General features: G+C 46.4%; 1 protein-coding gene across 1 annotated transcript; it reads left to right on the top strand.

Moving 5' to 3' along the window:
• On the top strand, positions 1-27,160 carry TRIM35 (tripartite motif containing 35). The gene is made up of 6 exons (XM_007961987.3): positions 1-555; positions 12,830-12,925; positions 17,425-17,655; positions 21,891-21,913; positions 22,792-22,910; positions 23,926-27,160. Exons 1-6 carry the CDS (start codon positions 121-123, stop codon positions 24,501-24,503), a joined length of 1,482 nt encoding a protein of 493 aa, XP_007960178.1. The 5' UTR covers positions 1-120; the 3' UTR covers positions 24,504-27,160.

Genomic DNA, 27,160 nt, shown 5'->3' with positions numbered 1-27,160 from the left:
TCAGTGTTCTAGGGGAAAGGACTGGGCGATTCCCAGCACTCGGGCTGCGGGCGCTGGCAGCCAGACGGGTGGGAGGGGCTGGAGCAAAAGTTCCGGGAGCCCGAGCCGGCTGCTCGTGCCATGGAGCGGAGCCCCGACGTGTCTCCCGGGCCTTCCCGCTCCTTCAAGGAGGAGTTGCTCTGCGCCGTCTGCTACGACCCCTTCCGCGACGCAGTGACTCTGCGCTGCGGCCACAACTTCTGCCGCGGGTGCGTGAGCCGCTGCTGGGAAGTGCAGGTGTCGCCCACCTGCCCGGTGTGCAAAGATCGCGCATCGCCCGCCGACCTGCGCACCAACCACACCCTCAACAACCTTGTGGAGAAGCTGCTGCGCGAGGAGGCAGAGGGCGCGCGCTGGACCAGCTACCGCTTCTCGCGCGTCTGCCGCCTGCACCGCGGCCAGCTCAGCCTCTTCTGCCTGGAGGACAAGGAGCTGCTGTGCTGCTCCTGCCAGGCCGACCCCCGACACCAGGGGCACCGCGTGCAGCCGGTGAAGGACACTGCCCACGACTTTCGGGTAAGAGCAGCGGTTTGCGCGAGGCGGCCGAGCCAGGACTGGAACCCGGAACCCCTTGGCTCTGCTGCTCCCGCTTGTCCTGCCTGCCAGAGCCCAGTGTGCCCGCGTCTCGCTCCCAGCTTGCAGGACCCCACCTCTCCCACCCAGGTTCCCTACAGGGCGTGGCTGCTTCTTCAAGGTCGGCCCAGGGGTCCGTGCTAGGAGAAGAGAATGCAAACAGAAAGTGAGAGCTGAGGTTACATGATGTTCCCAAGACATTTGCCTCGGAAGGGCCCGGGCCATGCATCCCTTGTGCCAGCCGGGTGTGGCCCAGGTCCCTTTAAGCGGCACGGAAGTGGGTGCAACCCACGAGCCCTGTAGCTTGGCACACTCAGTTTAGAAGTGGAGGAGGAGCCACAGACCTGGCCAGGGATGTGGAACCTTAAGATTTCCCCCAAACCAGTCACCTACTTGCCAAGCTGATCCCACGGTTTGTATTATCCGGGGGAGAGGCCACTGACCCTGGCTGGCTGACTGACTTATTCTGGTTTGTAAACCAGCGTCTCCATACCTACAGTTCTAGTGGCTATACATAAACCCAGGAGCAACTTACAGGACAAAACTAACATGGAGAATTCTGCGGTATAGGAAGGAAAAATGAACAGAAGATAAGGGTTAGCCTAAGTCAGCATTTTCCAAAACGTTTAATCTTAGCCCATAGGAAGCAGTGCATTTTCCTTTGTGACCCAGAACATATGTATCAGTTGAAACAAAAGTTTTGTGAACATGTCCATGGCACTCTGGCATTTTCTGTTACTTAACTTTTTTTTTTTTTTTTTTTTTTGAGACCTCTGTCGCCCAGGCTAGAGTGCAGTGGTGTGCTCTCAGCTCACTGCAACCTCCGCCTCCCAGGGTCAAGCTATTCTGGTGCCTCAGCCCCCTGAGTAGCTGAGATTACAGGCATGTACCAACACTTTTTTTTTTTTTTTTTAATTTCTAGTAGAGACAGGGTTTCACCATGTTGGCCAGGCTGGTCTGGAACTCCTGGCCTCAAGTGATCTGCCCACCTCTGCCTCCCAAACTACTGGGATTACAGGCGTGAGCCACTCCGCCTGGCCTCTGTTACTTTACTTTTAAAAAATTACCCAGCATGTGAAATACTGAATTTATTTCATCACCTGCTAATGCATGAGTCATAGCCCCAGTTGGGAGAACACTGGGTAGCTGGCCCGAAGCTGCATGGACTGGAGAGGAGGAGCTGCCCGAGTCCCCAGTGCCTGGTCTCTGGGCCCCTCTGCAGCCCTGCCTTTTTTTTTTTTTTTTTTTTTTTTGCAATACCTGTTTAAGTACAGAAGTCTGTTACTGCTCCATATGCATTTGACAAAATGAACGGGAATGTACGGATGCTGTCAGTACGCATGTCTCAGTGAGTAATCCTTTTACTCCTGTCACCATTTTTGCTTAACATGGGTCCATGTCAATGCTTTTCTTGTTTCCACTGGCGGAAGTAGCAGATCCTGATTTGGGACAGCTGGAATAAGTGCTGGCCAGCCTGGGGTCTGGGGCCCAGGTCAAGGAGGGATCATGGTTCAGGTCTTGACTGATCCCTATTTGGCTGGCCAAAGTGCTGATCAGGAGATGGGCAGGGGTCAAGGCTGAGAATATCCAGGCAGAGCCCCCAGGTTGGGGCCAAGCTAGGATTAAAGAGCAGAGAGCCATGCACCAGCAGATGCCTGCTACTGTAGGGTCCCAGGGATACTGCAGGAGGCAAGATAGACAATTTCCAGCCTCAAGGAGCTTCCAGCAGAGACCCAAGGGAAGAGAAGGTGTCAGCCAGGTGAAAGAGCGTATTTCAGGTAGAGGCAGCAACATTTGGAAGTGGGAAAGCCTGACTTTCCAGGCACCGAGGGAATTTCAGGGTAGTTAGAATGAGGATGGACGTGCAGGAGGATCCAGGAGGCCTGTGGCTCACCCTTGCTGTGAACAGCAGCTGGGGGTTTTAACAGAAGAATGATGGTGTCAAGTCAGTGGACACTCAGGATGATGTCAGGGGCTGAGTAGTCTAGTCCCAAATGGATCTGAGAAGAAGGAGAGCCAAGTGTGGTCAGCCTGATGCAGGGTGCAAATCACTCATTTACTAGACAAATGGGTACTGATGGCTGTTGGGTGCCGTGGCCTCTTCTTAGCTTCTTGGAATTCTCATTTGAGCAGGGCGCATAGACAGTCAATAGACAAGATGTAGTTCTGTGTGATTCAATGTAGGTGGTTGTGGGGGAGCAGTATGGGAAGATTCCCCCCACCACTTGGTAAGAAGGGACTAGGTAAGAAGCTGTGTGTCTCGCTGAGGGAGTTTTCAGTTGTGTGTTGTGGGGAGCCCTGAAAGATTCTAAACGGGGGAGTTTGTGATGGGATGGGTGCTTTAGATAAAGATTACTTTGCCAAAATCATCCCAGCGGACACATTTCAGTGCTCACTCTGTGCTAGATGCTTTTCAGTGTTCACACGTCAACAAATTTAATGCTTACAAAAACTTATTTTCAGGTCCTGTGTTAGTTTTCTGTTACTGTCGTAATACACAGCCACAAATGTAGTGGTTTAAAATAGCACAAGTTTGTTCTCTTATGGTTCTGGAGGTCAGAAGTCCTAAAGTCGAGGTGTCTATAGGGCTACAGTCCTTTTGGAAGCTCCAGGGAGAATTTCTTTCCTTGCCTTCTCCAGCTTGCAGAGGCCCCCTTCCTCCAGCTTTGAAGTGTGTCTTTCCATTCTGTGTCTGTTGTCCCTTTGCCTTCTTTGACCAGTTCTACTACCTCCCTCTCATCACAATGACCCTGTGATGACATTGGGCCCACCGAGGTAATCCAGGATAACCTCCCCACAGCAAGATCCTTAATTTAATCATCCACACAGTCCCTTTTGCCATACAAGGTAACATATTCACAGGTTCTGGGGATTAGAATGGGGACATCTTTTGGGGGGAATAATTATTCAGCTTGCTACAGTTAGGTGCTATTATCCCCATTTTATAGACAATGATAGAATCATAGAGAGGGTAAGAAAGTTGCCCAGAGTCACAGAGCAAGTAGCTCTAAAGATCACCTGGAGCCTTGTTCAGTTCATACTGATCCTGGACATTGAGAGAGGTTTCTCTCATCTCAGACTTGTGTGGGCAGCTGACTGTGTGTCAGGGGTTTGAGTGGCTGTTGACCACTGTCAGGATGACAGAAGGTACTGGTTGTGTGCCAGTACTGCATGTCCAGTACAGGGCAGGACAGTCCTAGACCTGGCCTTCGTGGGCGTGGTTGTATCATCTCACTAATAATTACTAATATAGTTTCAGCTCAATGTTCCTGTGAAAGACAGTACAGGATGTGGTGGGAGATTGTAAGGGGGAGGCTGCTTTTGTTTGGTGGAGCGTGGGAACGAGTCTCCAAGGAAGTGATTTCGCTGAGAGGAGCTGATTGAGGGGCGGCCAGGAGTGTGTGTGTGTGGGGTTGGGGAGCGGGGCGCAGCGTTGGGGTGTGCAGTGACCAAGAGATGTTTCACGTGGGGACGAGGGAGTGCAGGACAGATCCTGCAGGACACAGAGGGCCGTGCCAAGGAGCTGGGATTTTTGTGGTAGGTGCAGTGGCACATGATGGAAGGACTGATGAGATTTGGGAATCTGGCATCATGCTTGCAGCAGAGCTCTAGCAAGGAACAGGGCTTAGAAGGACCTTCAGAAATCCTACTGCGGTGTTTCTCAAACTTGAACAAGTACACATTCTTCTTAAAGAAAAAAATAGTCCAGCAGTGAGAGTTAAATTATTTTATTGCTTACATGCATACAAACGCAAACCTGGTATACATAGCACTTGCTCACGCCACATATAAGCAATAAAACCAAAGGAAGTGAACAGATTGAATACAAAACTAAAATCAATAACATTCCACTTAAAATACTAATTCTAAAGTTTTATTTTGCTGGAACAAAATCTCTACTCCTGGCCAAGATACTTCTGATTCTCCCATTACTCTGTTCCAAGTGACTATTTAATCCACCCAAATTTCTCTGAAGAGCTCTGGAGCTTTCCTGTTACGGGATTGGCCTTCATTTGGGTGTGGCACATTCTTTACCTGCTATGTGTATTTCTCTTCTTTCCTTATCAGGACAAGAAAGTTGTATGTCTTGATATCAAGTAAGCTGTTAAGAAAATACGAATGGTGGACGGGCGTGGTGGCTCACGCCTGTAATCCCAGCACTTTGGGAGGCCGAGGCAGGCGGATCATGAGGTCATGGGGTTCGAGACCAGCCTGGCCAGTATGACGAAACCCCGTCTCTACTAAAAATGCAAAAATTAACCCAGCATGGTGGCAGGTGCCTGTAATCCCAGCTACTTGGGAGGCTGAGGCAGGAGAATCGCTTTAACCTGGGAGGTGGAGGTTGCAGTGAGCTGAGATCGTGCCACTGCTCTCCAACCTGGGCGACAGAGCAAGACTCTGTCTCGAAAAAAAGAAGAAAATACAAATGCTGGTGCTGAAGTTGTGAACTGAAAGCATGTGTCAGTGCTGTTTATTCTGTGACTTGGAGTTGGATTGTCTTAGTATTGGTTTAGGTTACCATTAAATGAAAATATCCTCAGACACAGACTGTTCGTCATTCCATTGTGACGGTTTAGGTTACCATTAAACGAAAATATCCTCAGGCACAGACTGTTCATCATTCCATTGTGACGGAATGGTTACATCTTGTGAGGAAATGGTTACATCTCAGTAGTGAGAGGTGGATCAAGGCCACTGTGTTTCATGCCTGTAATCCCAGTGCTTGGGGAGCCTGAAGCAGGAGGATTGCTTGAGGCCAGGAGTTCAAGATCCTGCACCAAAGCAGAAAAAAATTAGCTGGGTGTGGTGGCACATACCTGTAGTCCCAGCTACTCGAGGGGTTGAGATGGGAGGATTGCTTGAGGCCAGGTATTCGAGGCTGCAGTGAGCTATGACTGGGCCACTGCATTCCAGCCTGGGCAACAGTGCAAGACCCTGTCTCATACATACATACATAAAGTTCTAAGGAGAGAACTCAGGATTCCTGCCTCTCAGTCCAGTGCTCTTCAGCTTGCATCTTCAACAGAAGCCCTGTGCTGAGCTGCCTTGTCCTATCCAGACCTTGTCTTATCCATCTCACAGGACTGGCGTGATGACCACTCTTTGCCACAGCCTCTCCCTGTCCCAGCTCCAGCCCTCTCTCCCCTTTTGGGGTCAACATCTTAGAGTCCATCTGGCTGGATCTAACCCGAGAGTACTCTCGATACCTCTTGAGCCACATTCTAAGTCTTCCCCCTTCCAATGCTTTTCCCCATTTCCTAACCACTCACCCCATTCTGATCCCCAGCTTTTAGGCTAGGACTTACCAGCTCTTCGGTTGTACCAGAGGACATTGTTGCTTGCTTGTCCGGGCCTGTGCCCAGTGGTATTGGGAGATGGGGACAGTGGGGGGTGTCTCACTAGACTCTACACACTGAGGCTCCTGAGTGGTGGCCTCCAGCAGTGGGCCCCATGGCAGACACCTGCTTCGGAACGAGGTCTGAACACATAGGGGAAAGACAGATCTGGGAGACTGAGTTGGAGTTGCATAAGAAAGGAATTTGGATGAGCTCAAGTTATCCTCCATGCGTTTTTGCTGTTCATTTAAGAAACATGGACCATATCCAGCAGGAGAGTTAGGTTACCTGGCATGTAGGTGGCACTTAAAAGCTATGCCAAATGCACAGCATGTGCCAGCCACTCTCGTGTAAGCATCTTACAGGTATTGACTTGTGGAGTCCTCACAGCAATCCTTTGAGTTTGGTAGTATTTTTTATCCCTCTTATCCAGATGAGGAAATGGAGGTGCAGAGAAGTGAAGGAACATGTTCAAGATCACCTGGTACTAGGTGGAGGTGCTGGGATTTGAACCTGGATGGCCAGGTGCCAGAACTCTTGGCTGCTGTATCAATCTGCCTGAAAACAAATGGTGAAATTTGAGAGACTGTAGAAACTTCTCTGCCTTCATTTTTAAGGTGAGGAGCCTGATAGCTGAAGAGAGAAGGAACTTTTACCAACTCACCAGTGGGTAGCGACAAAGACAAGGCTCCTAACCAGCCCTCCTAACCTTCAGTCTAGGAGGCACGGTGGTATAGCAGAAAAAACACAGGCATTCTGTGTACTCATTGACTGGGCAGGTGGTTAACTGAACATTACTTTATGCAGGGACTTGGATATGCAGGGGACAAAACAAAGAGCAAGCATTCCTTCTGCAGAAGCGTACTGAGCACTACTGTGCGAGGTAGGGAGGACCTGGAGGGTAAGACCTGCCCTCAGGAAAGAGAAGCTATTACCCTGGATAGTGAGTGCGGAGACAGAGGTGTCCAGGGTGCTGTGAGCCCCTGGAATGGAACCAGAGCTGGCAAGATCAGGGAGCTTCCTGGAGGAAATGAAGGGTACTAGAGCCGAGTTTTCAAGGTGATGTTGGGTTAGTTGGAGGAAGCAGGTGGGAACCAGGCAGAGCAACAGAGTCTCACGGGGCAGAAAACCTGGCTCGGACCAGACAGAGCTGGTTTCAAATGCAACTCTAGCACTTTGGTAAGTACTTGCAAAAGGGCTGTGAAGACCTTGTACAATGATATTCTTTCCCTTGCCCCTACCTTCCTACTTCCAGCTATACCACAGAGCACCTGTCCTGTTAATGAAAACTGTGGGTAACATGTTAATGAAAATTGTGGGTAGCATATTAAGGTATTCAATATGCAATTGAAATTTGATGCTTAAGGAATCAATTTGTCATTTTTGGGAAATCATGTAGTCTATATGATCACATTCTGGATCCTTTAGTATGAGTAAAAACCTATTTTGTGTGTGTTTATAACTAAACAATCTTTAATGTAGGCCGGGCGTGGTGGCTCACGCCTGTAATCCCAGCACTTTGGGAGGTCGAGGCGGGCGGATCACCTGAGGCCAAGAGTTCGAGACCAGCCTGGCCAACCTGGTGAAACCCTGTCTCTACTAAAAATACAAAAATTAGCTGGGCGTAGCCTGTAATCCCAGCTACTCGGGAGGCTGGGGCAAGAGAATTGCTTGAATCTGGGAGACAGAGGTTGCGGTGAGCTGAGATCGCGCCATCGCACTCTAGCCTGGGCAACAAGAGCGAGACTCCATCTCAAACCAAAAAAAAAAAAAAAAAAAAAAAAAAAACCTTCAATGTTATAACGTGATACTAACATCAAGGCTTGTTTGCTCTCTTGAGCTTGGGGCTGGGGGATGTTTCAGATCTGTCTTGGGCCCCTGCTACTGCCCATTCATGTGCTCCTTGGGCTACAGGCAGGTCTCTTGAGTGGTAGTTCTATTTGTAATCCAAGCATATTTAGGGTTAAAATTAATACCAAAAGCAAACAAAAGAATATTGTTTAGATGCATTCAAATTCACACTTCTTACATGTCATATTTCCTAGGTTAACTACTAGATGCACAGAAGGGGAAAAGTGGAGTAAAAAAATGTGTAGTAAATTTTAAAATAGGAAAGGAAGAAAAAGAAAAATAGAATAAGCAAGACAAATAGCTCAGAACAAGGTGGCAGATTTAAATGCAAACATATCGGTAATTGTGTGTCAAATGCTCCAGTTAAATGAAAATGTTGATATGACTGGATAAGAAAATGAAACCTAATTCTGTGTTGCTTAATATAATTATCTCAGTGAAAAAACATTTGATAAAATTTACCATCTTTTTGTGACTAAAAAAGCAGGAAACTAGGAATTGAAGGAATTTTATTACTTCGATTAAGGATATCTAGTAAAAAAACTTATAGCAAATATCACATTTAATGGCAAAACATTGAAAGCTTTCTTATTGACATCAAGAAAAAAACAGGAATGCCCATTATGACCGACTCTATTCAGTTTTGTGCAGGATAGCCTTGTCAAGGAACTAAGGCAAGAATTATAAATAAAAGATGTAAGGTTTGGAAAGAAGGGAAGAAAAACTGGCATGTAGATAATACGGGTTGCGTATTTTTGCACTGAGATTTCTATGTGTAGAAAATAAAGATTCTACAGTTAAATCATGAGTATTAATAAGTTGAGGCGAATGTTGAATCCAAAATCAAGATACAAAACCAGTTGTATTTCTATGTATCACTAGCAAATAGAAAATGAGACATAGATGGAGGTTCACACCTGTAATCCCAGCACTTTGGGAGGCTGAGGCCAGAGGATTGTTTGAGCCTAGGAGTTTGAGACCAGCTTGCACAACATAGCCCTGTCTCTACAAAAAATTAAAACAAATTAGCCAGGTGTGGTGGTGCATGCTTGTAGTCCCAGCTACTTGGGAGGCTGAGGTGGTGGGAGGATCACTTGAGCACAGGAGGCTGCAGTGAGCTATGATTGCACTACTGTACTGCAACCTGGGTGACAGAGGGAGACCCTGTTTTGGTTTTTTTTTTTTTTTTAATTTAAAAATATGTTTACGATAATATAAAAAATAAGATATCTAGGAAGAAATTAACAAAAAATATGCAAAATTCTGATAGGGAAAAATATACTTCATTGAGAGATATCAAAGAACATTAAGTAACTGGTGAGATATATTATGTTCGTGGATTAGTAGAGTCAGTATTTAAGCTTTTCAGTTTTCCCCGAATTGATCTATAGAGACAATACTGTACTAATCTAAATCTCAACACGATTATTTTTGTGTAACTTCACAAACAGATTCTAAAATTTATATGACCCTCAAAGGGCCAAAAATTGCCCAGACATTCTTGAAGAGAAACCCATCAGAAATCCTCTTTGTTACAGCTACAGAAATTAAGGCTGTGTAATATCAGCACAAGGATAAACAGATGGGCCAGAGAAACAGATGGAGAGAACCAAGTAACAGATGTATGTTTGATTTAAGACAGAGGTGGCTCTGCAGACCAGTGAGCAGAGATGGTCTTTTTAAATAACAGTGCTGAGACAATGAGCTACCTGGGCACACCATGTACAAAAATAAACTCCAGGTACCCACATCAGACCTAAATGTGAAAGGAAAGCTATAAAGCTTTGAGAAAATAATACAGAGCTATACAATAATAATGCAAAGTCGTAAAGCTTTGAGAAAATAATATGATTGTTTTTGTGATCTCAGTGTAGGGAGGCGTTTCTTAAAACTAGTGTACTAATCCTAAAGGAAAAGACTAATACATATGGCCATATTTCAATTAAGAAAGATAAACGATGAAGTAGAAATATCCATTACATCTCTAACTAATCAAGGACATACATTGTGTGTATATAATAAATTCCCACACAGCAGTTAGGAAAATGGCAGGCAACGTAATGGAAAAATGGGCAGTACTTTACTGAGTACTTAAAAATAAACATCGAAGTGGTCAATAAACATTTTCCATTAACATTGCTCTTGCTGTAAAAATTGGTACCACTGCTTTGGAAAACAGTTTGGCATTACCTACTAAAGTTGAAGACACATCTGGTGGCCCAGCAGTTTTATCCCCAGGAATATATTACAGAGAAATGAGTTCACATGTGTCCCCAGGAGACATGTACAAGAGGGTTACCTCCTCTGGGTCTAACTTGATCCTCTGTATAGTTGGACTCACAGTGCTTACCTTACAGGGAGAATTCAAATTAAATAATTGAATTAAATAGAGTGTTTGTAAAGTGCATAATTTAGTGCCTTGTGTATAGTACATGCTTAATAGTAACTGCTTGCTAGTAATAGTAATATAATTGTTGGTTAGTCTCATCAACTGACATCTCAGAGAAGGGCCATTTTAGGATTGGTCTTTTCTAAAGGAAACCAGAACTCTCTTAAGTGGTTGAAAAGTTTGAGAAGATCAAGGGACTATCCCCTTTCCATCCTTATTGTCCCATGACTTCCTAAGGGCCAGGGTTGAAGGGCAGGGGCTGGGCTGTGTTGTTTTGGGGCCTGCACACCTCTGGGTAATGCATATGGGCAGCTGCTTCACTCCTGTCACTTACACTAATTTGACAAATCACCAAATTGTCCTTTTGGACTCTTACATGATTTTGTGTCAAAAATCTCATTCTATAAAATAAAACATTGGAATGACATTTCAGTGGTTTCGTGGGGGCATTCATGCAAACTATAGATGATATACCATAGAAAACAATGTTTAAAAATCTTAAATATTCTCACTTAAGATGAGAAGATCGAAATGAGTTGAAAATAAAACAGAACTGCAGAAAATGAAATCAGTAACCATTTTGTTTTCTGTGCTGTAAGACTTAAAGGAATGGGCTACTGAGTGGGACCAATGGGCCAGTTCTCTATTTCCTAGTAAATTGCCCCAAAACTTAGCGCCTTAAAACAAACATTTATTATCTTTGAGTTTCTGTGGGTCAGGAATTGGGCCTGCCTTAGCTCTGGGTGCCTCTGCCTCAAGGTGTCTCATGAGGGGCTGCAGTCAGGGTACTGTGGGCTAATTCTAGCCAATGGGCTAGTTTTCTATTTCCTAGCAAATTGCCCCAAAACTTCATGCCTTAAAACAAACATTTATTATCTTTGAGTTTCTGTCGGTCAGGAATTGGGCCTGCCTTAGCTCTGGGTGCCTCTGCCTCAAGGCCTGTCATGAGGGGCTGTAGGTACGGAGCTGTGGTCTCATCTGAAGGCTCAGCTAGGGCAGGCTCCTCATTTACACTCACATGTGTAGCTGTTGGCAGGATGCAGGTCTTCACTGGCTGTTTGCCTGAGAGCATGAGTCCCTCACTGGCTGTAGGTCAGAAGCTACTCTCAGTTTCTTGCCCCAGCAGTCACTCCCAGGGCAGATGACCACATGGACAGCTGGCTGCCATCCCAGTGAGCAAGCTAGAGAGAGCAAGGCAGGGTGTGCACAGCCTTTGTCACCTAACCTCAGAAGTGACTTAGTATCACTTGCCACATTCTTTTGGTCAGAAGCAAGTCACTAGCCCACAGGGGAGGGGATTTCACAAGGGCATGAGTACCAGGAACTGAGGGTCACTGGGGCCACTTTAGAGGCTGCCTGCCTGAATCAGCCCTTTGCCCACAAGGAGTCATGTCCCTCCCACATGCAAAATGCACTTGCCCTCTCCCAAGCTCCCCAAACGTCTCATCCCTTTACAGCATCAGCCCGAAGTCCAGATTTGTCATCTAAATCAGGTCCAGATGGGAATAAGGTTTTGGGGGACACATCTGTATAATTTATGGCTGCGTAACCAGTCACCCCAACATTTAGCAGCTTGAAACACTCATCTCACAGGAGGGAGGAATCACTGGGTGCTGTCTCAGCAGCTGCCTCCACAGCTGTCCGGGTTCACGTCCTGACTCTTCCACGTACTAGCTGTGTGCCCTTGGGCTGGTCGTTTCCCTTCTGTGCCTCACTTTCTCATCTGTAAATGGGGCCAGTAATATAACTTATCTACTAGAGAGGAGTAATGATTAAATGACATAAATTCTCAAGTAATTGGCATAGTCCTTGGCACAGAGTAAGTGCTGAATACATGATAACCATTTATAATTGTTTGAATTATTTTTCTTAAGAAAAAACTTCAGACGCTTTCTGAGACTGTAGATCGAAAAGGATAAAGAGGGAGAGAAAATGATAGGCCTCAGATACAAGAGGCAGGAATCCAACATAAAACACTGTCGTGGTTCTTCAGGTCGTCCAAGGACATCAGAAACAATCATTAAAGTTTAAGAAACAAAAACTACTAAACGAAAAATATTTGTGCCTGCTGATTAAAGTATTCCATGCGATCCAAGCAGTGTTAGAATGTCAGGATGCGGGAGGGGTATGGAGGGCCATGTTGAGGTAAGGCCTCATGGGAGGTAACTGAACCCCATGGGAAATGACCGGCTCCACCCCCATTGTCAGTCACCGCCTGTTAGAGATTGCAGACCCATTCAGTTTAGGAAATTGCAAAGGGAACCTGTGACCACACTGTCTGCAGTTGTCTGCACAGCTCAGGGATTCAGACCCAGCATGAACCAGCTTTTGGCCCTCATGGGACACTCTTCTAGCTGGTGCTGTGACCAACATGAGAGCAGATCACTTCTCAGCCCCATCTCCCAGTCTGTACCAGGCTGGACTGGAGGATATCTGAGGGCCCTTTATCCCATAGATGTCTGATTCAGGATCAGGACTGTACTTAACCATCTGTGCCCACAGCACTTGGCATGGATGGGGTTCGGCAAATGCATTTGAGTTACACTTGTGTTGAAGTGGAGTCCCAGTTGTAAATGTGATGTGTCTGCCCTCCGTGCCCAACCTCCAGCCCTAACCTGTCTTCCTCTCATTCCCACATCAGGCCAAGTGCAGGAACATGGAGCATGCGCTGCGGGAGAAGGCCAAGGCCTTCTGGGCCATGCGGCGCTCCTATGAGGCCATCGCCAAGCACAATCAGGTGAGTGAACGATGGGGCTGAGTGGGGAGATTGGGTCTACTCTGGGCAGTCGGGGGAGGAGTGAAGATGCGTCGGCCCTGGCTTTGGCTCACATAACCCTCTGGGTAGAGGTGGGCTCTCTTACCTCTGATGGTCCTGTGCAGCCACGTCCTGGATGCTGACCGTGGCTTCTCTGCCTTGGCCCCTCTAAAGACCCAGGTGTGATCATGCCAGCAGCCACAGGAGTGACTTAAAAAGCTACCAACACCATCTGCCCTATGGCACATGCATCATATCACCACCACCTGTGCGTTCAGTGATGACCTGGGACTCATGTAATTTCTTGTTTTCTTTCAGTTCCCACGTCCACTCCATCAGCAATCCTATTCCCCCATCTCTAAAATACGTTATTTCTGTCAAACTCTATGTTCTGGTCCAGGTCACCATCATCTCTCACTGGGCCTCCTGCCTGGGCCTCGTGCTTTCATTCTTTTGTGTTCTGCTTTCCACGGACTGGGGTGATCGTTTAGTAAAACACACCAGCAGTGACCCTCCTCTGCTTAAAACTGCCAGTGGCTTCCAGTCACCCTCGGTACCACCCAGATTCCTTACCATGGCCTCCGAGGCCATTGCCTGACCCTGCCTATCCTCAACCTCATTTACTTCTCTGCCTCATCTTCTTTCTGTCCCTTAAGCAAACTAAGTCTTCACCCCAGAATGTGAGCCCAGCATCTTTGCCATTAAAATCTCAGATGTCCCCTTCAAGAAGCTTTTCCTGATCACCCTCCTCTGTTACTCAATGGCATACTTTCCTGGTTTATTTCCTTGATGACACTTCATTACCTGTAATTACCTTTGGTTTTCTATCTGCTTTTTATCCCTTCCCATCAGCATATAATGAAAACAGGGCACACTATTGCCAATTAACTAGAGGAGTTCTTGGCACACAATAGGTGACCAATAAAAATGTTTGTTGATTGAGTGAAGTGAGTAGGTGACCAATAACTTAATCAAATGAATGAATGGGCTCCTTCTGTACCCACTCTGGTTGTTCTGCCTGGCACCCTCTCTTCCTCCAGGTCCTATGTGGATTGGCAGCCTTGTTTCTGACTTTTGATCTTGGCTCTGGTCTTTGGCTTTCTGAGGTGGCTGCCTCTAGTAATTACCACTCTGTTAGACTCGTGTTAGCGACAGCTGAGCCATGCCTGTTCCGGTTTGCTGGGCGTTGTCCTCAGGAGCCTGTGGTCCCTTCCACTATGTGTCCAAAGGTGAGGATTAGGCCCAGGAAAGGGCCTCATTAACATCTGGCTGTGGGTTTACCCTGAGCCACAGAGCTGGTGGAACAGAGTGGAAGAAAGGACCATGTGACACACTAGGCACCAGGGCAGTAACCGCAAAGCAGACCTATTTCCAAACCTAAGCCCAGTTCGCCAGCGGATCCCTCAACCCCCTCCAAGCTAATCCCCTCCTCTAAAAAGAGGGCAATTCCCTCTTACTAGGATTAAAAAAAAAATTCAGATAAAATAGTGCATATAAGTGCCCAACAGAGAGAAGTCGTTAACATTTCTGATGTCTAATAGACCGACAAACTGGTGGGAGAGAGTTTTCACTGTTTCAGTGGATTATTTTGTCATCTGATGTCAGAGCTATAAATATATGTTGAAATTCCAACTCCAAATAGCAATTACGAACCTGCTATTGCTGGAATTTGTTGAGTTGTTTTTCCAGTAGTCATTGTGGAGTCATGTAGCTTCATCATTGTTCTCTTACTTGGTTTCCTTTTGTGGCTAAAGCCATATGCCTGGCTTGCCTTGTCCAGGACTGGGTTGGGGATACTTGGGGAGTGTCTGTCTGTCCATGTGGCAGTACTGCCTGCCCATCCCAGGGAGTATAGGAGTCCTGAGCTTTTTGCTGAGGCTGAGGGTAATGAGGTCACGTGGGAAGCCCCTAGGATTCCAGCCTGATTAATACTTTGTCTATTAAATTCAGTTTATCAAGTCGATGAGAAAAGTGAAAGTTCTGGTGTTTATTCCTTTACAGTGAGGCCGTCATTGCCCACGGTGAGTGGGCAGGAGTTGACCTTGCACTTGCTGGTTTTTCCTGCCATGCTCTATTCTTGATTTTTCTGTGTGATAAGAATTATCGAGGAGAGGGAAAGCGTCAAGATAAATAGCTAATGCTTGCGGGGCTTAATACCTAGGTGATGGGTTGACAGGTGCAGTAGACCATCATGGCGCACATTTACCAATGTAGCAAACCTGCACATCCTGCACATGTATCCTGGAACTTAAATGTAAAAAAAAAAAAAGAATCACCCTGGATTCTACTCTCTCCAACGCAGACATCAGTCTTTTCAGTCTGATGGGTTAGCCTTGCTGTTTGTCCTCATTTGCATTTCTTTGATTATTGGTAAGTCTGTACACGTTTTCACAAGCATAACGGCCATTTATGTTTCTTCTGTGAATGCTAATTCACATTCTTTTTTTCCCTTGGAATATTTGTCTTTTCTCTCAGTGGATTTGTAAGAGTGCTTTGTACATTAAGAATAATAGCCATTAGTTATAAATGTTGCAAATATACTTCCTGTTTGTCATTTCTTTTTCAGTGGGTCATTTTCAATTTTTTTGGCCATTTTCACTTTTTCAGTGAATCCTTTTGCTATATTTTCAGAGCTATAAACATACAAACAGTCCCTGGCTTATGATTTTTTGACTTTACCATGGTGCACAGGCAATGTGCATTCAGTAGAAACTGTACTTTGAGTACCCATACAACCATTCTGTTTTTCCCCTTCAGTACAGTATTCAATAAATTACATGAGACACTCAGTGCTTTGTTATGACATAGGCTTTGTGTTGGATGATTCTGCCCAACTGTAGGCTAATGTGAGTGTCCTGGGCACGTTTAAGGTAGGCTAGACTAGGCCGGGTGCAGTGGCTCACGCGTGTAATCCCAGCAGTTTGGGAGGCTGAGGCAGGCGGATCACGAGGTCAGGAGATCAAGACTATCCTGGCTAACATGGTGAAACCCCGTCTCTACTAAAAAGGTACAAAAAATTAGCCGGACATGGTGGCGGGCACCTGTAGTCCCAGCTACTTGGGAGACTGAGGCCGGAGAATGGCGTGAACCCGGGAGGCGGAGCTTGCAGTGAGCCGAGATCGTGCCACTGCACTCCAACCTGGGCGACAGAGCAAGACTCCGTCTCATAAATAAATAAATAAATAAGGTAGGCTAGGCTAACCTATGATGTTTTTAGTAGTTTAGGTGTATTCATTGCTTTGACTTAACCGTTTTTCAACTTACGATGGGCTTATTGGGATGTAACCCCATCATACGTTGAGGAACATCAATATTTAACTTTCAGTCCAAAGATGAGATTACTAACCTGCCATTGCCACAGCACACATTTCGAATGGTTTTTCTAACACTTGTCATGGAATTATATTTTTGTCTTTAACTTTATGAATAGTCTCTTGCCATACACACCTCTTACTCTTCTATGTATTCAGTTATCTCATTCTTTCTTCGAGGCTTCTCAGTTTTGTACTGCGCCAAGGAATGTCTTTCTTATTAAAGCTTTCTTATTCCAAGCTTTATTTGCTTTTTCTTTAATTACATTTATGGTTTTATCTTCCCTTTGAAAAAACTTTTTGTGAGGACAGGCACGGTGGCTTACGCCTGTAATCCCAGCACTTTGGGAGGCCGAGGTGGGTGGATCACCTTAAGTCAGGAGTTTGAGACCAGTCTGACCAACATGGTGAAACCCTGTCTCTGCTAAAAAATACAAAACTTAGCCGGGCGTGGTGGCACACACCTGTAGTCCCAGCTACTTGGGAGGCTGAGGCAGGGTGAATTGCTTGAACCCAGGAGGCAGAGGTTGCAGTGAGCCAAGATCACGCCACTGCACTGCAGCCTAGGCGAAAGAGTGAGACTCAGTCTCAAAAAAAAAAGAAAAAAAAACCAACAAACCTTTTGTGGTTATGATTTGGAGTGTGTATATTATTTTAATGATTATTTTAAAATAAATACTTCCTACTGCTCCTTTGGTAAAGCCTCTGGATCAGACAAATTTTAAGTCCTAAGATTAGAAGGCAAATACTTTAAAAAAAATCATTGCTATTTGCAGCCATTCGTTTCTGTGATTCAGGACTTCCTTGTTATGGTGCAACCTAAAGAAGGAACTGAACATTGTATGTAGATGAGATTATAGTACTACAGTTGCAATCTATAAGCTGTGATTTTATTTTTTAAAAAACCCTATCAAAACAACCTATTATTAGGTTGTTTTACTTTCCCATTTGAAATCTGAACTTAGAAATGTGTGCTTATAAACTATTATGTTGATGCTTATAAACTATTATGTTGATGCTTATAAACTATTATGTTGATATTTTATCTATAGGAGTTCTATCCATGATTTCTTTGAACATAAAGTTCCTTTGCTAAAAATGGGAAAGTTGCTGGGCTATGGAGGTTCCCTCCGTATCTGACCCCTGACTCCCTCCCGCTCTCTGCTGTAGGTGGAGGCTGCGTGGCTGGAAGGCCGGATCCGGCAGGAGTTTGATAAGCTTCGCGAGTTCTTGAGAGTGGAGGAGCAGGCCATTCTGGATGCCATGGCCGAGGAGACAAGGCAGAAGCAGCTTCTGGCCGACGAGAAGATGAAGCAGCTCACAGAGGAGACAGAGGTGCTGGCACATGAGATTGAGCGGCTGCAGATGGAGATGAAGGAGGACGACGTTTCTTTTCTCATGGTAAGGAGCTCAGCATCTGGATTCAGTGACAGGGCCAGATGTTCCAGCACCAGCTGGGAGCCACAGCCCACCAGCCCTGGCCAACCTCATCTTCCTGGAGCTTCCCGGGTACTGGCCTGGAAGAGCTCACAAGTGACCTGCTCTGCTTGTGTCATAAAGCTAAAAAGACTCACCAGGGCGGAGTTCCTTGAAACCCTCTTATTTCTTCCTCTCTCTTCTTTTTTTTTAGAGACAGGGTCTTGCTCTGTCACCCAGGCTGGAGTACAGTGGTTGATTATAGCTCAGTGTAACCTCAAACTCATGGGCTCAAGTGATCCTCTCTCCTTAGCCTCCTGAGTAGCTGGGACTACAGGCACGAGCCACCAGGCCCAGCTAAGGTTTTCATGTTTTAACAGTCAGGTGGGGGTGAGGGGGGTCTCACTATGTTGCCCAAGCTGGTCTTGAATCCCTGGCCTCAAGTAATGCTTTCACCTTGGCCTCCCAGGTAGTTGGACTGCTGGCGCTCCACTGTGCCCAGCTCCTGTCTCTTCTTTCTTCCTTTCTCTTGCCCTCTCTCTTACTCTCATTTTTTTCCTGTCTCTACCTTTTTGTTTTGTTTTGTTTTTTTGTTTTTGAGACGGAGTCTCGCTTTGTCGCCCAGGCTGGAGTGCAGTGGCGCCATCTTGGCTCACTGCAGGCTCCGCCTCCTGGGTTCATGCCATTCTCCTGCCTCAGCATCCGAGTAGCTGGGACTACAGGTGCGCACCACCACGCCCAGCTAATTTTTTTTTTTTTTTGTAATTTTAGTAGAGACGGGGTTTCACCATGTTAGCCAGGATGGTCTCGATCTCCTGACCTCGTGATCCGCCCGCCTCGGCCTCCCAAAGTGCTGGGATTACAGGCGTGAGCCACCGCGCCCGGCCTGTCTCTACCTTTTAATAAAATGAATTCTTTTAAAAATCATTCAATTATTTAAATTTTTTATTTAAATATGATGCCTTGGCTTTCTGTCTTCTTAAGAAAAAGATGATTCTGTTCTCTCTTTTAAAGAACAGTATTATTCATTTTTTCTTCCTTTTATTGATTTATTTCTTCTCCATGAGCCATCGGTCCTTACAAATTTCCTGCAGGGAAATTTCTGGGCTTGAAAGCTGGTCTGTAAACTGGCCAGGGTGGTGAGGTGTCTCCTGTCCCTGGAAAACAGCTGACTGCTGTGGAAGGGGTGTCGCTGTAGAGCAGAGTGGGAGGTGACAGGGACGGTTACCTGTTCAGGCAGTGTCACCTCCTGGGTGGGACCTTTAGGAGTTCTCCACCTCACTCAGAGCCTCGAACCATGAAGCCTTCTGTCTCCAAAATGTCCCTGATTATGAAATCATTCTGTGTTCAGAGCTGTCTCTAAAAAGAAAAATGAAGGAAAAAAAAAAGATAGAAAAACCATTTCATGGGATCTAAAAGCTGTGTGTCTCATGGATTCTGTTTAGGGAACTGGGAGTATTGTCTTGCCCAGTACCCAGAGTGCTTTCAGGGATGATTTTGGTTTGTGACTCCTTTTTATTTTTTATTAGCAACTTTATTGAGATATAATTTACATGCTAAACAATTCACCCATTTAAAATGTACCACTCAGTGATTTTTAGTATATACAGAGTTGTGCAACCATCACGACAATTTTAGAACATTTCATGCCTCCAAAAGCAGCCCTGCTTTAGCTGTCACTCCCCAGTTCCTCCTCCCACATAAAAACTGTTACCTAAATTGAGTCTAACAGAGTGGTAATTACTAGAATTAGCAGCCCCTGGCAACCACTAATCTACATACTATCTATATAGATTTACCTATTCTAGACATTTCAAATGCATGGAATTATATAACATGTAACCTTTTGTGACTGCCTTCTTTCAGTCGGCATATTTTGAAACATCATTCATGTTGTAGCATCTATCAGTACTTCATTCCTTTTTATGGCCGAATAATATTGCATGGCATAGATACACAATCATGCATTGCTTGGTGATGGGGATATGTTCTGAGAAATGTGTTATTAGGCAATTTTTTTCATTATGCAAATGTCATGAAGTGTGCCTACATAAACCTACATGGTGTAGCCTACTATACACCTAGGTTATATGGAATAGCCTTTTGCTCCTAGGTTACAAACCTGTATAGCATGTTGCTGTACTGAATACTATAGGCAACTAGAGCCCACTGTTAAGTATTTGTGTATGTAAACATAGAAAAAGTACAGTAAAAATATGGTGATGTAATCTCATGGGACCAGAGTCATATATGTGGTTCCTTGTTGACTGAAACATCGTTATGTCGCACATGGCTATATTACATTTTATTTATTGATTTATCAGTTGGTGGTTGCTGTGGTTTAAATATGTTCCCCAAAATTTATGTGTTGCAAACTTAATCCCCAATGCAACAGTGTTGGGAGGTGGAGCCTAATAAGAAGTGATTGGGTCCTGAGAGCCCTCATGAATGGGTTAATGTTGTTACTGGCAGAGTGGGTTAGTTATTGAGAGAGTGGGCTTGTTATAAAAGTGAATTTGGGCCCCTCTTGCTCTCTTGCTCTTGGTCTTATGTGTGGTCGCTTGCCCTTCTTCCTTCTGCCATGGGATGACACAGCGTGAGGGCTCTCATCAGAAGCCAGTGCCTTGCCCTTGGACTTCCCAGCTTCAGAACCACGAGTGAAATAAACTATTGTTTATAAATTACCCAGTCTGTGGTATTTTGTTACAGCAGCACAAAATGAACTAAGACAGTGGTCATTTGGGTTGTTTCTATTTTGGCTATTATGAATAATATGGCTGTAAACATTGAGGTAGCAACTTTTATGTGGACATATTTTCATTTTTCTTGGAAATACGTCTGGGAGTAGATTTGCTGGATCATATGGTAACTCTAGGTTTAACTATTGGAAGAACTGCCAGGCCATTATCCAGAGCAGCTGTATCATTTTATATTCCCGTCAGGAGTGTATGTGGATTCCAGTTTCTCCACATTTTTGCCAAAATTTGTTTTTTAAAAATTATAGCTATCCTTGTAGGTGTGAAGTGGTATCTCCTTGTGTATTGCATGTCATCATTTCCCTGATGGCTAATGACCTGGAACATCTTTTCATGGGCTTTTTGATCATTAGTAGATCTTCCTTGGACAAATGTCTATTCAGATCCTTTGCCCATTTTTAACGTGGGTTGTCTTTTTATTGTTGAGTTGTAAGAGTTCTTTATATAGTCTAGATACAAGTTCGTTATCGGTTTTAACTCTACAGGTAGGTCTTTGATGCATTTTGAGTTATTTTTTGTATATGGTATAGTAAGGGTTAGCCCAACTTCTTTTTTTTCTTTTTTTTTTTTTTTTTTTGCATGTCAACATACAGTTTTCCCAGTACCATTTGTTGGAAAGACTGTTTATTACTCCATTAAATCATCTTGGCACTCTTGTAAATAATTGATTGATGGTAAATATGAGGGTTTATTTCTGGACTTTCAATTCTATTCCATTGATCCCAATGCCTGTTTTTATATTAGCACCACATATCTTGATTACCGTTGATTTGTAGTAAGTCTTGAAATTGGGGATTATGAGTCTTCCAATGTTCTTCTTTTTCAAGATGGTTTTGGCTGTTCTGGGTCCCTCGAAATTTTGTGTGAATTTTAGGATCAGTTTTTTAGTTTCTGCAAAGAAGCCAGCTAGGATAACGGATTACAATGAGTCAGCAGGTCAACTTAAGGAGTGTCTTAGTATGTTTTCTGTTGCTATGACAAAATATCACAGACTGGGTAAATTATAAAACAGTCCAAGTTTATTCAGCTCATTGTTCTGGGTGAGGCCAGGAAGTCCAGGAACATGATGGCGCTGGCATTTGGTGCGGGCCATCTCATGGCAGAAGGAGGAAATGAGTGCAAGACACAGTAGTTGCTCATTGTTTTATAGCAACACAGTCTCATGATAACTAAACCGCTTCACAGTAATGACAGTAATCCAATTGTGAGGGCTCTGCCCTCATGACCCAGTCACCTCTTTTTAGGCCCTACCTCCCAACACAGTTGCATTGGGGATTCAGTGTTCAACACATGAACTTTCGGATAATATGTCCAAATCATAGCAGAGATGTTATTGTTAACATCTTGACAATATTAAGACTTAGGATCCGTGGAATACATGACTCCTTTTGAGGTCAGAAACGTATATATTTCCTCTATATCTGTGGCTCTGTGTTGTTATTTTTTTATTTTCATTTTTTTCAGAAACACAAGAGCCGAAAACGCCGGTAAGTTGCCAAAGCGGGTGGAGGGGAGGGCAGGAGTGGGCAGAAATACCAGGGGTGCAAACTCCAGTGGCCCCGGGGCAAGCAGGTGAACAGCCAGCTGGGTGCACCAGCCCACATGAGCTACTGTGCCCTGGTTGTGAGAGGGAGTGGTGGACAATGGCCAGGTGGAGAGAGCCCTCTCACAGCATCCAGTTCCAGCTGGCTCTGGGGCAGTATTGTTCTCCTGAGTGTGGAGGGTCCCCGCCTGCCGTGCAGGGAAGGAGAACACCGTCCTGCACGTGGCTCGCGTTTCTCGGGCCAGTCAATGTCAGGCTTGTTTCTCGGTCAGCCCCCTCCCTCTGAGAGCCTTAGGCCACAGTGGTTTGTGTTGATGGTTGTTGGGTTCACAGGGATGAATGAGGAAGAGCTGTGTCCCAGTCAGAGCTGTCCAAAGATGGAAGAGAGTGCTTTTGGAGGGAGTGAGTTCCCTGTGCTCACTTCCCACTGGCAGTGTGCAAGCAAAGGCCGGAGGACACCTTGGGACCGTTGGACTAGAGCATCCTTAGGGTCCCTTCCAGCTCAGACATCCCGTGAGCCGGATGTGTAAGTGTGATTTCTGCCTGCAAGGATGGCAGCCATGTTAGAGAACCTCCTGTTTGTATTTCTCCTAGGTGGGGCAGGGTGAGCCCTCAGACTGAATTCTGAAGGGCAGTAACAGCCCTGTTGGCCTTGGCCCATCTCCCATCATAGTCCAACCCAGTCTTGTCTTGGGGAAGGTGGCCAGGAAACTTGGGCCTGAGGGAAGGGAATGAGTCCCGTTGCTGGTTTCCAGTTGGCCCAGTTTGGCCTAGGATGCATGACTCTGGCCCTGCCTGCCATACCCCATTGTACTTTTCCAGACTCTTCTGCACCATGGAGCCAGAACCAGTCCAGCCTGGCATGCTTATCGATGTCTGCAAGTACCTGGGCTCCCTGCAGTACCGCGTCTGGAAGAAGATGCTTGCATCTGTGGAATCTGGTGAGCGGGGGTGCAGGCAGATGTCCCAAGCATGGGTGGAAGCCCTTTATGTTAGCAAAGAGGCACCAAGGCTGGTCTCTGCCCACCTCCCACCTTCTCAGAGGTCCCCTCCTCTCTCAGGTGATCCCTCTGCCAGGCCCTTGCAGGCGAGTTCCCGTACCCTGGTCTTCTCCACTCTGCCCAACACCTCCAACCCTCCTGGTAGAATGCCTTCTCTCAGGACCGTGACACTTGGTCCCCTCTTCAGAGAGGGAAACTGGCTTCCTTGTGTATTCAGAACTGTATTTTGTATGATAAAAGACCTCCTCCATCCGGGATCGCCTCTCACAAGGCGACTGCAGCCCACACGAGCCACAGTGTCCTGGTTTTACAGGGAGGAATATCACTGACTCAGGGAATGGGCCATGCTGTCCTAACATCCCTGGGTCGTGTGACCCAGGGATGAGTTCCTGTGTGAGTTCCTGTGGCTGCCATAACAAAGGACCCAAACTGGAAAATGAGAGAAGTCGACTCTTTCACAGTTCTGGAGGCTAGAAATCCAAAATCCAGATGTCGGCAGGGCCAGGCCCCTCTGAAGCCTGTAGAGGGGAGTCTTCATTGCCTCTTCCATCTCCTGCTGCCTCCTGGCCATTCTTGGCCTTACTGGCTCCCCCTCAGCACTTTGATCCCCACCTCTGCCATCACAGCATTTCCCCCTGTGTGTCTGTATCTGTCTCCTCTTTATTATAAGGACACAGGTCATATTGGATTGGGGACCCTCCTCCAGTCTTACTAACACATGTACAACCACCCCACTCCCAAATAAGGTCACACTCTGAGGTACAGGGGTCGGGACTGCCACATATCTTCTGGGGGATACAGCCCAACCCCTGCCACGGCTCCAGCCCTGGGCCGCTCCTTGCATGGACTTGGGGCCAGGTGGGACACAGTGGTTGGTTTGTGGGGCTGGAGGTATCCACGTGTGGCCTAAGGGACTTCAGGTTTGCTGATTCCCCATTTCTGCCCCTGCTCGCAGTACCCTTCAGCTTTGACCCCAACACCGCAGCCGGCTGGCTCTCCGTGTCTGACGACCTCACCAGCGTCACCAACCACGGCTACCGCGTGCAGGTGGAGAACCCGGAACGCTTCTCCTCGGCGCCCTGCCTGCTGGGCTCCCGTGTCTTCTCTCAGGGCTCGCACGCCTGGGAGGTGGCCCTGGGGGGGCTGCAGAGCTGGCGGGTGGGCGTGGTACGTGTGCGCCAGGACTCGGGCGCTGAGGGCCACTCGCACAGCTGCTACCACGACACACGCTCGGGCTTCTGGTACGTCTGCCGCACGCAGGGCGTGGAGGGGGACCACTGCGTGACCTCGGACCCAGCCTCGTCGCCCCTGGTCCTGGCCATCCCACGCCGCCTGCGTGTGGAGCTGGAGTGCGAGGAGGGCGAGCTGTCTTTCTATGACGCGGAGCGCCACTGCCACCTGTACACCTTCCATGCGCGCTTTGGGGAGGTGCGCCCCTACTTCTACCTGGGGGGTGCACGGGGAGCTGGGCCTCCAGAGCCTTTGCGCATCTGCCCCCTGCACATCAGCATCAAGGAAGAACTGGACGGCTGAGCCGGCCCGGGGCTGCCCAGGTCTTGTGCCACGGCACTGTTTTCTTTCTGCCCTCTTCCTAATGCCCACATTGCTTGGGCACTGCTGTGCCCCCACCTCCTTGCCAGGCTCTTCCCCCTGTCCCGCCTGGTCCTTTTCCGTGACTCCAGGCTGTGCCTCTCTCCATGTTTGGTCCCTTCTCTGTTCACAGTCAGGAGCTATCTGGGTGGCACCTCACTGGCCAGGCTCTCCCGAGTCGTGGCACCTCCACAATGTGAATTTTCTGAATCCCCATTCCCAGATTTCTGAGAATAATGTTTACTTCTAGAATGGGCCTGTTGTAAGCCATCTCATCCAGGTGTGGTAAAGCCCTTGGATGAGGCGGGGACTGCCATGGAAAGGAAAGTTTGTTACTTATGGTTCCAAGAGGAGGGGCTGCATAGGAAAGCCCCAGGGTGGGTCAGAGGGAGGAAGGAGGGAGGGGAACAGTTGGGCAGGAGACTTCGTCTGCTTTTCTCAGGAGGAAATGGGCAAGGCAGAGTAAGCAGGGGAGACAGGTTTAGGGGTAGCTGACTTGAGTAATTTCAGTGGCTCTCAGCGTAGGGGCTGGTCTTTTTGTCTGATACCTGGCCCCAGGATAGTCAGGACAGGTGAATGTTGGCCTGGGGTGTGACAGCCCTGGGAGAGCCATGTGAAGGAGGCAGCTGGCACCATCGCTCCGGATTAGTTGGTTTCCGTAGGAAAGGTGTGTGCTCAGCCGGATGCTTGCTATCTTCAGGGATTAGGGGATTGGCTAGCCTGGGAGGAGCAGTCTGTCTAGGTCAGCGAGACCCCAGATATGAGAGCATCAAGAGTACAGGAAATACAGTTAATGCAGGGCCTCTGCATGGCTGTATCCCCCGTCCCCATCAGATCAGCTCTGATTGATCTGTTCTTGCACAGTTTCTTCTGAACCCAGGGTTGCAGAGCACTTAAACACAACATTTAAAATCGTGGTTTCGGCCTATTTCCTTGCCAGGCCCGTTTCCCCACCTGGAAATGAGATAGGAAGACTGGATGAGGACATCCTGCTATAGTCGCTGTGGAGGAAATTCCTCTGGTTAATTCTCATCAGTGTCTGCAGAAAGGAAGGAAAGGGGGTACCCTTTTTGGTTGGGAAGAAAGGAGAGGGGTGGTGCCGTGGACGTGGCCCTAAACGCTGTGGGAGAGGGAAGAGGAGACTGGGCCTCGCTGCCCTCTTGTCTCTGCTGACATCAGCCTGGTCATGCTTGCTCTACCACTTGCGATTTCATCCTGAATTACTTCCTCCACCGTGCCTGCAGACTTTTCCCTAGGCTTGTTTTTTCTCCCACATCTCTGAAGAGAGTTTTTAATCGTCAACTCACTATGTCCCAGGAAGTGGCATCATAAAAGGAAGTTTTTTTTTTCCTAGGAGCAGTGTTAAAATCTGGGTCACATTCCTGACCAAGGACTCAGCATCCCACTTTCTGCCCATCCCCTCCAGTTCACAAAAACTGACATTTTAAACAAATCATGACTCATGCCTATTAGTTGATTATAAGTATATTGTGTACACTGGTTACATAAAACTTAGAGCCACAAGGAGGGCCCAGGTAGGCAATGCCAGTGTGTGAAGGGGCTGGGTTGGGTGTGGTGAGGATGTTGGCAAACCAGCGCATGCACCTGGTTGGAAGATGCTCAGCCTCACAAAAACTCCAAGCCCTTTGGGAGCCAAAGCGTCTGAGAGTGTGACACTCCTATAAAGTATTTATCACACCCATTAATATAATTTCTATATAATAAACTTGACCTGAAATTATTTCATTCGTTATATTAAAATTTTAAAAATGTTTTTTATTTTCACTCTAGATATGGGAAGAGTTTTTTGGTTTTTTGTTTTTTAAACAGGATAACTTGAGCAGGCCAGGCCTCTTAAAAAATGATATTTGAGCTAAAACTCATTTTTCTTTTGGCATTTTCTTTTCAACGTTCTTATAAGCAAAGTTCATCCACGTTGTAGCATGTGTTCAGCTTTATTTTTTCGTTAATATTCCATTGTATGGAATGATAGTACTACATTTTATTTATCATGCATCGATTGGTGGACATTTGGGTTGTTTCTACTTCTTGACTATTATACATAAGGCTGCTAGGAACACTTGTGTACAAGTTTTTGTGTGGACATATGTTTTCATTTCTCTTTGGTATCTGCCTGGGAGCAGATTTGCTGGATCATGTGGAAACTGTTTAACCCTTGAGGGACTCCCAAGCTGTTTTCCAGTGTGGCGACACAATTTTATATCCCGTCAACAGGGCATGAGGGTTCTGATTACTCCACATGCCTCAGTGCTTTTTATTATCCATCTTTAGCCGTCCTAGTAGGGGTGATGTGGCATTTCATTGTGATTTTGGTTTGCATTTCCCTGATGGCGAATGATATTGAGCATCTTTTCATGAGCTTATTGGCCATTTGCATATGTTCTTAGGACAACTATCTTTGGATCACTTGCTCCTTTTTTAATTGGGTTATTTGTCTTTTTATTATTGAGTTGTAAGAGTCCCTTTATAGCCTAGCACAAGTTCCTTTAACTGGTATATGATTATAAAATTTTTCTCTGTGAACTGTTTCATTTCCTTGATGATGTCCTTTGAAATACTAAAGCTTTTAATTTTGATGA

Source organism: Chlorocebus sabaeus, chromosome 8 (assembly GCF_047675955.1).
Source record: "Chlorocebus sabaeus isolate Y175 chromosome 8, mChlSab1.0.hap1, whole genome shotgun sequence".
In the NCBI taxonomy this organism is placed as follows: domain Eukaryota; kingdom Metazoa; phylum Chordata; class Mammalia; order Primates; family Cercopithecidae; genus Chlorocebus; species Chlorocebus sabaeus.
This window is presented reverse-complemented; position numbering and strand designations above follow the sequence as displayed.

Excerpts from the sequence above, each read along its gene's own strand:
- TRIM35 (XM_007961987.3), top strand. The coding sequence starts at position 121 with ATGGAGCGGAGCCCCGACGTGTCTCCCGGGCCTTCCCGCTCCTTCAAG. Across the intron at positions 17,656-21,890 it reads ACGACGTTTCTTTTCTCATG|AAACACAAGAGCCGAAAACG; the intron begins GTAAGGAGCTCA and ends CATTTTTTTCAG. Across the intron at positions 22,911-23,925 it reads GCTTGCATCTGTGGAATCTG|TACCCTTCAGCTTTGACCCC; the intron begins GTGAGCGGGGGT and ends CCCTGCTCGCAG.